General features: G+C 45.2%; 1 protein-coding gene across 2 annotated transcripts; it reads left to right on the top strand.

Annotated features, from left to right (window-relative positions):
• Positions 1–5733: 5733 nt before the first annotated feature.
• NUDT18 (nudix hydrolase 18) lies at positions 5734–12204 on the top strand. Of its 2 annotated transcripts, none has more exons than XM_012540025.3 (3): positions 5734–6469; positions 10326–10539; positions 10709–12204. In XM_012540025.3, the coding sequence occupies exons 1-3, from the start codon at positions 6308–6310 to the stop codon at positions 11302–11304; spliced, it is 972 nt and encodes a 323-aa protein (XP_012395479.2). In that variant the 5' UTR covers positions 5734–6307; the 3' UTR covers positions 11305–12204. The 2 variants fall into 2 exon arrangements, with proteins under 2 accessions (XP_012395479.2, XP_031806722.1); XM_031950862.1 differs by lacking the exon at positions 5734–6469 and adding an exon at positions 8491–9737.
• Positions 12205–12473: the final 269 nt, after the last annotated feature.

The following is a 12473-nucleotide window of genomic DNA, read 5'->3' as shown; positions in this document are numbered from 1 at the left end:
GGGAAACACAGAAGAAGAAAGAAAGGGAGGAGGAGGAAGAAAAAGACAGAAAAAGAGGAATAGAGAAGAAGAAAAAAAGAAAGGAGGGAGAAAATTAAAGGGGGAAATAGAAAGAAAAAAGAAAAGAGATGAAGAAAAGGAAGGAAGAGAAAGAAGAAAGGAAGGGAGGAAGGAGAGAACAGTTTGAGAAGGAGAAAGAGAAAGAAAGGAAGGAAAAAAGAAAGGAAGGAAGGAAGGAAAGAAGGAAGGAAGGAAGGAAGGAAGGAAGGAAGGAAGGAAGGAAGGAAGGAAGGAAGAAAAGAAGGAAGGAAAGAAGGAAGGAAAGAAGGAAGGAAGGAAGGAAGGAAGAAAAGAAAGAAGGAAGGAAGGAAGGAAGGAAGGAAGGAAGGAAGGAAGATAGAAAAAAAACAAACATTATGGAAATGTCTTCCCTCTTGCAGTCTGTTATTCCACCGGGGTGTTTATCTTAGGCTGGGTCTCAGAGGCACTCGATGCCCTGCCCAGACATGATCTCATTCATTCTTACCACATCCCTCGGAGGCAGGGAGGAGATTGGGATCATCCCCACTTTACAGACAGGAATACCTGAGGCCCAAACACACACCAGGCAAGTGTGTGGAATAGGTCTGGAATCCTGGCGTCCTGACTCACTGCCCCAGGACTCTCTACATTTGATGCTGGGAACCTTGGAAGGGTCTGAATGGGGAAGAACAGGTGGTAAGCTCTATTGTGGGTGATCCATTAATTAACAAATCTATACTGAGTACCTAGTGTGCCCAAGCCTATGAATGTGACAAGAGCATAGAAGAGGGTCTCTGCTTTGAGGGTGCTCTGAGGTACAAGTGCAGACAGGGAGCATCTGGGAAAAGGTCCAAGGAAAGAGAGGCAAGTGTGAACATGGGAATCCTTATAGGCAGAAGCAGCCTTAGGCAGTTACTGGACCTCAGATGCTTGAGAGTGAGGGGTGGGGAACACAGAAAGAGAATGGGAAGAGTGTGGGGGCTTATACCACAGTATAGACTTTGCCCTAACCACCAAATGGACCCATAAAGAACCCCTGAAAAGATGGATGCAGAATAGGAAGACCAAGAATTTCAAGTAACAATAGCTCTCAACATTTACCTAAGGGGACTCTCCTTGTTCCCTCCTTTTCCTCTTAACCATCATTCAATTTAATTAAACAAGGATTTATTAACCTCTATATTCTTCAAACCCCACCTCTGAAAAGCCAGACATCTATTTTTATCTTTCCTTACAATGTTTTATATAACAACAGAATAAGTTTTTTTTTCCAGTAAATGAATGAGTGAGTAAATAAATGAGTGAATGAGTCAGTATGGTAAAGAATTGATGAGAAATGAATGAATAAGTGATTAAATGGATGAGTGAAGTGAATGAGGAAATGTATTAATGAGTAAATAAATGAGTGAGAAAGAGCTGTCCTCAATGGTTCTTTATCCCAAGGGCAAGAACAACTACTCCCAGATTACTAAAATAACTTGTAATGTGAGTGCTAAGCTATGGTTGAAAATTGTTGGTTTTGAAATTTTTTGAAGAATGGAATAGGTAACACAGAGAGAAACAGATAATAGAATTAAGTGGAAATAGAACTGGTTGAATGACTATTCTACTTTCACTGATGTTTGAAGTTTAATGGCTACAAACAGGGATATCCTAGTAAATATTTAACAAGGAGCTCTTGGATCCCCCCATGAGAAGAAGGAAAGTGCATGGAATACAACTTAGTTTTAATTTGCATTATTAATGTTTTCTCCACAACTTGCTTAAATCTGGACAATCAACAACACAAGAAATCAAATCTTGCTTTTGTTGTATTTGCCCAGACAGTATAAGCTGGCTCCAGGACACCTCTGACTGCAGGGATTTGTCATATCCACAATTCAAGTCAACTAACCAGCATTTATTAAGTCCCTATTTTGTGCTAAAGACAAAGATAAAAATGAAACAATGCCTGACCTTAAGGAGCTTATATCTTATTATATATATATTACTTATTTGTGGGGACAGATAATTAATGTGAAAAATATATGGTAAGCACAAGTCGTCAGTCAATAATTATTTAATTTCTATATTTATTTATATATAGCATTTTAGGGTTTGCAAAGTGCTTTACAATTGTTTTCTTACTTCATCTTCACAACAACCCTGGAAGGTAGGTGCTAATATTATTTCTATTTTACAGATGAGGAAACTGAGGCAGAGAGGGTCAGTGATTTGTTCAGGATCACACAGTTGGTGTTTGAAACTGGATTTGAACTCAGGTTTCCTGATTCCAGACCCAGTGCTCTATCTACTGTGCCATCTAGCTGGCTAGAAATGTGCCCTGCATTGTGCTGAGTGCTGGAACCTTAAAAAAGAGAAAGAAAAGGAGGCAAGCATTTAAACAAGAAAGAGTAAATGTAAATAACTAGGTACATACCAAAGAGAGTCCATGAAGGCAATCTGAAAGGAGAAGGTATTCACAATGAGATTTATGAGAAAGGTTTGCTGGAGAAGGTGGAATTTCAGTTGAAGAGCATTCCAGGCATGGGGACAATCAGTACAAAGAGGGATAAGAGATGAGTGTCTTATTCAAAGAACTAACTATAAGGTACATGAGGGGAGTGCAAGTGTAGGAAGGCTGGGAGGGTAGCAAGACTCCAAATTGTAAGAAACTTTAAATACCAGAGGATTTTCTCTTTGATTCTGGAGGTAATAGGGAGCCACTGGAGGTCTCTGAGCAAGGAGGTGATATGCTTTAGGCAAATAATTTTGGCGCTGAGTGATGGATGGATTGGATTCAAGAGATACCTGGGGCAGGGAAACCACCACCAAGGGAGTGGTGATGAGGACCTGAATGGAAAGAAGGGGAAAGGACAGATATTGAGAAGATAAAAATGACAAGATTTGGCAATGGATTTGATATATGGAGTGAGGAATGGGGATACACTGAGGTTTGAGAACTTGGGTGACTGGGAGAATGATGGTGTGTTTCTTCCCCACCCCCATGAATAAATAAATGAATAATACATTTATTAAGCACTATGTACAAAGTACTATGCTAAATGCTGGAGGTATAATAGTATATTTTTATGCTGATTAATTTTATTCATAGTTACAAAAACCCCAAACTTGTCAGGCTTCAGTATTAGTTGTCTTAAGTTCTCTTGATAATGGAAATGGGATAAGGAATAATAAGTACTTAATACTTTGGAGTTTATTAATTTGCCACAAATATAAAAATGGAACAAATATAATATTTCATTTTTTGAGAAAAAGTATATCTATAAATAAAATCCTATAATAATAATATAATTAATAATACATATATATATGAATGTGATTACAAAACAAAATTATGTGGAGAAATAATTGAGCTACAAAAGATATTAAATTTTGGATTACATTGATGATCATTTGAACACTGAAATTGGGGAACAGTATTAACAGTAGTAGGGAAGTCTGGAAGAGGGAAGTTTGTGGGAAAGAAAATGAATTCTATTTTTGACAGGTTGAGTTTGAGATACTCAGAAGCAACACTACAATCCTGGGAAGTAGGTACTCGTATAACAGATAACAAAGAAGTTAATTGACTTGAGATGGACATTTGTGAAGGTAGAGATCTGGAGGATAGAAAACAGCATAAAGTTGAACTGGTTTAAAGATAGTGTGAACACTGGGAAAGAAGGCAAATAGGGCCACAGTACTAGCTGAGGAAATGGGAAACCTAGTAGTGTAGACTAAGGTAAGAAAAAACAAGTTTAAGAGGGATGAAGCTTAGTGATGAGTAGAAAGAGAGATTTGGGTCAAATAAAAGAATTTGGTTATTCTGGGATAACAAACATTCATGGATGGTGATGGGACCAATGCTATGCCCAGAAGTTGGCCCTGTGCTGTTTTCAGATTTTTATCAATGACTTGGATGAAGATATAACTGGTTTGTTTATCAGATGTGTAAATGACATCAAGACAGGAAGGAGAGTGGTTAAGTGACAAGAACTATGGGGATATTTAGGGCTTTTGGACTAGAGATATGATTTCATTGATAGAATCAACTCTCTATGAAGAAATTCCCCTTGTCAAAGAAAGTCAGCACTTCAGCTCATAGTCTTGGAGAGCTGCAGAGTACCTACAGATTAAATGACTTGTCCCTGTTCCTCTAGACAACATGTGTCAGAGAGATAATAGTAATAATAATAATTGGCATTTCTATAGCAATTTGAGGTTTGCAAAGTGCTTTCCAAATATTTTTTCACTTGATTCTCACAACAACCTGAGAGAGAGGTGCTCTTATTATCCCCATATTGCTGGTGACAGAGTAGTTAAGTGACTTGCTCAAGATCACACAGCTACTCATTGAGGGAGGGGTTTCTGACTCCATAGGTAGTGCACTAGCCCGGTACCAAAGGTAGGTCCACAATTCAACAATAAGTAGGCCAGATTAAAATGAAATGGGAACTATTTAACAAAAACAAATTTTAATAAAATAAACAAAAATACAGTAAGACATAGCTAATGTTAATTTATGGTTTTCTAAATCGGCATGTAGTTGGCAGGGATCCTTCCTTATGCAGTTTATTTGACTTTGCCACTGGCCCTCAGGGATACCTTGCTGACCTCCACTCCCCCCAGATCATCTCACCATGGACCTGCCCTTCCATTGCTCTTCAGTGAGAAATAATAAGGAGGCATGCAAGTCCAAATGTAGGATTACAAAAGGCAGCAGTTGGGGATGAAGAAATCTTGAAAGATCACTGTATATGGCAATAGAAAAATTATACGATGATCAGTTCTGATGGACTGGTCTTTTTTCAACAACGAGGTGATTCAGACCAATTCCAATGGTCTTGTGATTGAATGTTTGTTTGCTTGCTTTTTGTTTTCTTTCTCATTTTTTCCCTTCTTGATCTGATTTTTCTGTGTAGCATGATAATTGTGGGAATACATATAGAAGAATCGCACATATTTAACATATATTGGATTACTTGCCCTCTAGGGGAGGGGATGCAAGGAAGAGAAGGAAACAATATGCAATACAAGGTTTTGAACGGGTGAATGTTGAAAACTATCTATGCATGTGTTTTGAAAATAAAAAGCTTTAATAATAATAATTTTTAAAAATAAAATAATTGTAGACAAAAAAAAAAAAAAAAAAATCCTGAGGATTCCGGGGGTCTGCAAGCTCAGTGTTAGACAAAAGCGCCCACAGACTCCACAACTATCCCTGTGAGCGGACGAGCATTAGCCTGCAAGCCTGGGGAGATGCCCCCCTGTCCTGGAAGGCTGCCCCCCACCCCGGAGCACATCTGGGGCTCCGCGTTCACCCTTTGGCAAAGACAAAAACAGGTAGTTTGCCGGTGTCAGAATCCAAAGGCCCACCAGGATGCGGGGAAGAGCGTCCGGATTGGAGGTGGGGGAGGAATGGGGTGCTCAGCTTGCAGAGACAGTGGGGGTGTGGGGTGCAAGTTGGACTGATGTGCGGAAGAGAGGCTGACCCGGTTCTGTCTGGCTCCAGGAAGAGCCAAGGAGGACGGCTACGAGGCGTGGCAAGGGGGGGAGGCAGTTTTAAGGGTCCCAGAGGAGGAAATGCATGCGTGGCTGCGTCGGACTGGGATGCAAAGGGGAGGGGGCGAAGGAGAGAACCGGGGAGGGTGGGCCAAGGTCTGGACAGAGGTTGTCACCGCTTTTCTGTGACGTCACTCCGAAGTCCCCTGCAGTCCTCAGGGATGGTGACATCATCACGCCGCGGAAGGGACAAGGGAAGGGCCAGCGCGAGTTGGGAGGAAGTCTGAACGGTCACTCCGCGGACTCGGCTCCTTTAAGAACAGTCTCCACCTCCTTGTTCTAAAGGACTCCAGCAGACCAATGGTGGGGTCGGAGTAGAGTGACATCACAGCAGCGGGGGCGGGGGGGGCCCTGCTGGGTCTCCCGAGAGAGGAGGGGCCGGAGGAGGGAACCCGACCAGGCCCTGATGTTCCCTCCCCCTTCTTACTCCCCCCCGCCTCGTCCGGCCGGGCTTGGGACTGCCGGAGAGCTGGCTCTGACCTTGACCCTCACCTTGACCCTGTCCTTCCTGCGTCCTTAGCCCTGGACTTTAGTCTGTCCCGTGCGTCCCCGAGGGCCCATTTCTTTTAACCCATTTCCATCTTTGTTCGTGGGGCTTCTTCCACCTGTCCCCTCCGGTCCAGAGTCCCTGTTCCACCCCAACCACTCCCCCCCACGTGATCCAGTGTGGTCCCCACCCTCTGGGTCCCAGCCTTTCCCTCCTCTCCCCATCCCTGCATCCTCCTCCCCCCGGCCCTTGCCCATGGCATCCTCAGGCCTGGCAGGGGATCTGAGGGCCGTGCTGGGGGGCCAGGGGCTGCCCGTGCTGGAGTATGACTCTGTGCCCCGAAAGATCTCACCTGTGCCCGTGCAGCTCAGGAAGAATGTCTCCTATATCGTGCTGGCTGTCTTCTTCAACGACCAGGTGAGAGACAGCCAGGATCCCGACGCTAAAGTCCTTTGGGACCAGGCATCCCCAGGTAGAGGATCCTAGAGGCCGGACCATTGAAGCCATGGGCTTGGGAAAGAGAGATGGAGAAAGGACCCCCTAATGGGCAAGGTGGTGACTGGAGAATCAGACGCCGTTCTCATTCCAGCACAAACCAGCATATTATTAAGTGCCTAGTAGGAGCGTCATCCAAAGAAGAATAATACTCACCCCAAACCTTTATTGAATATCTGGTAGGCACGCCACACTGTGGTATCTAACACAGGGGATGCAAGCATGGAGGATCCCACTCTACGTTTTATGTATTTATTAAACACATACCGTGGGCTAAGGAGACAGAGATGAGAAACAAGATCCGATCCCTCCCCGCCAGGAGCTTGCAAGGCAGCACTTGCAAATTAGAATAAGATAAATGTATAGAAAAGACCCAGACAAAATGCCTGGAGAAAGCTTTGACTGGCTCTTGAACTGGTCCTGAATAAAGGGGAACACCTTTAGCAATTGTCCACCTGCTCAGTAAGGCTTTATTAAGCATCTAGTATGTGCCACATGCTGGGGTTACAGAGACAAAAAGATAAAGCATTCTTTGTCCAACAGGGGTTTGTATTTTATGGGGGGTGGAAATAAATGCTTGTTGAATAGGATTGGGGAAGGGGAGGAAAGAGAAAAGAGGCATTTATTAAATATCAATTATGTACCACATGCTGGGGTTATCCAAAGACAAAAAGACAAAACAGCCCCTGTCTTCAAGGAACATATATTCAATTGGGGTACACAAATTTTTATTGAACATATTAGGGGAAGGGAAGAGACCCCTCTTATTAAACCCTGTTATGTGTCAAGTACTTTACAAATATGATCTTGTTTGATCTCCATCACAACTCTGGGAAGTAAATACCATCATTATCCTCATGTTGCAGTTGAGGAAACTAAGATAAAAGTTAAATTACTTGCCTAAGTTCACACATAGCAAATCTCAGGTCAAATTTGAACTCAATTCTTTTGACTATCCAGTATTCTATTCATTTTACCACCTAACTGCCTCAAATAGAGGAGGAATAATTAAAGATTACTGAGGTTTACAATCTTGTGTGGCTGAGAGGATGCAGTATAGTTAACAGAAATAGAGAAATCAGGAAGAAGGGAAGGTTTTGGAGGTGAGATGATGAGTTCAGTTTGGGACACACTGACTTTGAAGTACTGACAGGACATCTTGATATGGGAGGTATCCAGCAGGCAGTTGGAAGCCCTGGATTGGCATGCATGGGATGAGTCAAATCTGGAGATAAAGATTTGGGAGTCATCTGCCTTGGGGTGAAAATGGAAGCTATGAAAATTGATGAAATCATCAAGGGAAAGTTTGTAGAAAGACAGAGATGGGGGGGAGAGAGATAGAGAGAGAGAGAAAGAGAGAGAGAGAGAGAGGGAGAGAGAGAGGGAGGGGGAGAGAGAGAGAGAGAGAGAGAGAGAGAGAGAGAGAGAGAGAGAGAGAGAGATACAGGGGAAGAGAGAGATGAGAGATACAGAGAGAGAGAGAGAAAGCGGGGGAGGGAGGCAGAGAGGGGGAGACAAAAAGATGAGCAAGGGAAAGAGAGAGAGGAAGAAAGATGAAACAGAGCAGAAGGGAAGATAGAGAAGGGGACAGGGAGAGGGAGAAACAGAGTGGGGGAGACAAAGAGACAGGGGAATAGAGAAAGAGAGGAAGAGGGGAACAGAAAGAGACAGAAGAGAGAGGGAGAGAGATGAGACAGAGAAGGAGAAATAAGATAGGGGGAGAGAGGGGAAATGGAAAAATGGGAAGAGAGAGAGGGAAAGACAAAGAGACAGAGAGGGGGAGACAAAGAAACAGAGGGGAAGAAAAAGAGAAGAGAGATGAGACACCAAGAGAAACAAAAGGAGAAAAGAGAGATAAGAGAAACAGAAAGGGAGAGATACAGACAGACACACACACACAGAGAGGGAGATAGAGACAGGGGAAGAGCAAGGGAGAGCCAGAGAGGGAAAGAGATGAGAAAGACACAAAGAGAGAAGGAGGGAGGGAGGGAGAGAAAGAGGGGGGCAGAGGTACAGATACTAAGAGATAGTTGTCAAGAGAGAAAGAAACAGAAGCAGATACTAAGAGACAGTTACTGAGAGTCAGTAACTGAGAGACATGCAGACACTGAGAAAAGAGAAGTCTGGAGCTTCTTCCACCCACCTTGTTTTTAAAGAGCTGGAAAAGGAGCCACCAGAGAGATTAGAAAGTGAACGGTGGTCCAAAGGCAAGTTAGCAGCATGTAACCATTCTCTGTGCAGAGAAGGCTAACTGGAGGGCATGGCCGAGTTCGAAGGGTGTGTGCGTTTGTTTTGAAGTTGGAGGAAAAGTGTTTGCTAGGAAAGGTGTCAGTAAAGAGGAAGAGCGCTGAGATGGAAGAGGTCCTGAAAGGGGGTGGGGGGTGGCGCGGAGGGAGGACGGACCCAGTCCGGGGCCAGGAGGGGAGGCCAGGGGAAAGGAGGAGGGTATGGCTATTTGCTCAGATGCGTGGAGGAGGGGAATTGAGGGGAAGTTTCAGGCAGATGACTTCATCTCCTGCTTGCCTGGGAAGATTGAGGCCAAGGACTGACAGTGAGTGGGTTTAAGGAGAAAGGAGGTTGGGAGCAGCTGGGGATCAGTAGCCGGAAGCAGAATAATTGCCCCGCCTCAAGGGAGGGCCCGGGTGAAAGTTATTAGCTTCCATTCTAGGACCCCATCTGGGCCTTTCCATCACTTTCTTCTACTTTGTTAAAGCAGTTGAGGAATGGGAGCAGAGAAGGGGAATCATCCTTATCTAGCATTTTAAATTAGCAGAAGTGACAGAAAGGCAAAGGAGCAGGCATTCAAGAAGGAGGGGAGCAGAGCTTGCAAGGGTTGCGCGGGTGGTCCAGACTAGGTAGGGAGACCAGTCAGAAGAGGACGTGCAGACAGAGCAGGAGGGCATCAGCTGGCCAGGATCTGGGGGAGTGATTTATGTCAGAAATGGAAATTTCGCAGTCAGTGATCGCCAAGGGGAAGCAGTTTCAAGTCATGGCAGCGTCTAAGATTTGACCACCCAAGTGAGAGGCCGTGGGAGGGAGGTCATCAGAGTTGAGGCAGGAGAGAATTTGGGAGGCCCACGGTGTCAAAATAAGGAGGATGATGACAGCTGCCATTTGAATAGCCCTTTAAGTTTTCCCTGTAAGGTTTAAAGCCGATTGACAAGCAAGCTACAGGGTGCCAGGGCCTGTGGTAAGTATTGGGGATACAAGAAAAGGCAGGGACTGAGTTTTTGCCTCTGAGTGAGTCTGCCTCTGGCGATCACTCACGTAGCCTGTCTGCACTTAGCCTGTCTGGGCACAGCTGCGTGCGTGTGGACTCTTCCACCAGGGAGGGCAGAGTGGACTTGTCCACACATATCTCCTTCGATCCGCACTGCTCTGTGAGGTAGGGCCTTCCAAACCAATCTGAGCCGTTTCTTAATGGCTTGAAATCTCACAGGGATGAGATTCTGAAATCCTGGCACCTACTTTCCAGAGGGAACTTATTGAGAAAAAAGGGGAGTCAGAATTTCAGATGCTGTGGAAGAGCAGGGGCAAACGTAGCAAACAGTGCCTGGGTATTTCCCTGCCTGCTGCATTCATCCCAACTCTAGTATTTGCGGCATCTCTTTAAGTTTCTGAATAGGGGGAGGGGAGGGCTCAGAGGTCTTGGGAGGGACCTTTTTGATATTAGGGAGCATGCTATTTGTTTTGCCTGAAAATTGATCATGGCGGGCTGGACAATTGGGTCATGGAAGGGATGGACAATTGGGAAGGGAGGTGCTCTTTCTTTCCCTAGGGTGAAGTGTTAATGATCCAGGAAGCCAAAAGAGAGTGCCATGGGTCTTGGTATCTACCTGCTGGGAGGATGGAGCCTGGGGAAACCATTCTGGAGGCACTGAGACGGGAGGTGAAGGAAGAGGCAGGCCTAGAATGTGAGCCATTGACGCTGCTGGCAGTGGAAGAGCGAGGTCCCCGCTGGATCCGCTTTGCTTTCCTTGCCCGTCCCACAGGTACTCCTTCACAGCATGGTAGGCAGTGGGTGGGGAGCACCCCACTCCCCTTTTATTTCCTCAGACCCCACAGACAGGCAGTTCTAAAATGATTGATATCTTTCTGCCAAAGAGGGCATCTTTTTTCCTTTACCTCTGATGCTTCCTTCTCCCTTCTTCATTCTTTCAGGTGGGATCCTCAAGACTTCTGAGGAGGCAGATAAGGAGTCCCTCCAAGCTGGCTGGTATCCACAAGCAGCCTTGCCCACCCCACTCCGTTCCCATGACATCCTGCCCCTCATAGAACTGGGTTCCCACTATTACCAACAAGCTAAACATCCTCCTACTCTGCCCCAAGAGCTTCCCTGCAAGTTTATCTGCCAGAGGCTTATAGCTGCCTTTACCAGTGCCAAGAATATATGGGTGTTGGCAGGTACAGAAGGCAGTCTCCATTTGCCCATCACAGCCTGTGGACTCACCCCATCAGAGCAGAATAGCAGCATTGTGGTGTCTGTGTTTCGACTCCTACAGCAGTGTTTGACGCTATCTCAGTTGACAGTAAAGACCCAGGGGGTACTGGGGCTGCAGCACCTGGGCAAGAATCAGGCCGATGGGATCTGCCTGAATGTGCTAGTAACAGTGGCCTATAGAAACCCAGGTGTCTTCAACAAGCCACCCGAGATTCAAGGAATCAACTTCTGCTGGTGGCAGGTGGAAGAGGAGGACATGAGAAGCCACCTCCTAAAGAGACTTCAAGAAGTGTCCGTTGTCCCAATCCACAATTAGCTGAGCCGCTGGGCAATGGGCACACCTGTAGGTAACTGAGACCACATGGTTTTGAATTTTCTAGGATGCCTGGGAGTTGAGCCCACAGAGATCTTCTGGGGAGGGGGGTAAATAGGGACCTGCAGGTTCTCAGGCCACTATCCTCCTTCCAATCCCTAGTGCTGCTTTTTGCTTGCCAACAGGAACTTTGACTAAACTTGGGCAGAGAGTTCAGAGCCCAAACACTGGTCACCTAAGGCAGATTGAAAGCCTACCCATCATAGAGCCTGAGATTATAAAACATCTTGGCTGCAGATGAAGTCAGGTCTACTTATCTTTTGTGGCCAGCTTGCCAATGGTAACATCTTTTATCTTCTTCTACAGTGCTGAAGCCTGGGTGTGTGCCAGTTGAAGGGTAAATGGGAGGCTGCTGCAGCATGCCCTCTTCCTGAGCAATTGGGTGACTGACCATGTCATTGCCCTGCTCAAAAATAGCATTAGAAAATATAAACTTCTATACAGGCCTAAAGCCTTCCACAGTCTGACTTGTACTTAGGCTTCTCACCTTCTTTCATACTTGTTCCCTTCGTGAAGTCTACATTCCAGCCATACTAGACTGCCAGCTGTTATGGAACTCATCTCCCAGCTTTGTGTATTTACATGAGGTTTCCTTTCAGCTTGGAATGCACTTCCTCCTCTCCAGTTCTTGGGGTCCTTGACTACTTCATGGATAAGTTCAGGTGCCACCTTCTCTGTGAAACAGTCACTGACTCCATTAATTCTCTTTCAATTTCCTTTGTGTTATGCTTCTTTGTCTGTCTATCTCCACAGTAGAATGTAAACTCCTTGAGAGCAGCACTGTTTCTTTTTCAACCCCTTATGTCTCTAATAAACACTTAGTATATAAGTGCTTAATAAATGTTCAATGAAGCTCCCTTTGACGTCTTCCTGGGTGGGTGTTTAATAGAAGTGGGGATGTGTTAGTTACATTGCCCAGAGAGAGAAGCTGGATCCTTCATTGAGCTTAGGAGTCTTGATAAAAGGTGTTCTCATAAGCTGACCTGCCTGGGTGATCTAGGGTTCTTAGATCACAGAAAGACATGGGGCTGTAAACCTTGGTGGGGGCTTCCCTTGGGTCTCCCTCACCTACCTGAGGAAACATTTCAAAGATAAAAGGGGCATATAAAATG

The sequence above is a fragment of the Sarcophilus harrisii genome, chromosome 2 (assembly GCF_902635505.1).
Source record: "Sarcophilus harrisii chromosome 2, mSarHar1.11, whole genome shotgun sequence".
Taxonomy (NCBI): Eukaryota; Metazoa; Chordata; class Mammalia; order Dasyuromorphia; family Dasyuridae; genus Sarcophilus; species Sarcophilus harrisii.
This window is presented reverse-complemented; position numbering and strand designations above follow the sequence as displayed.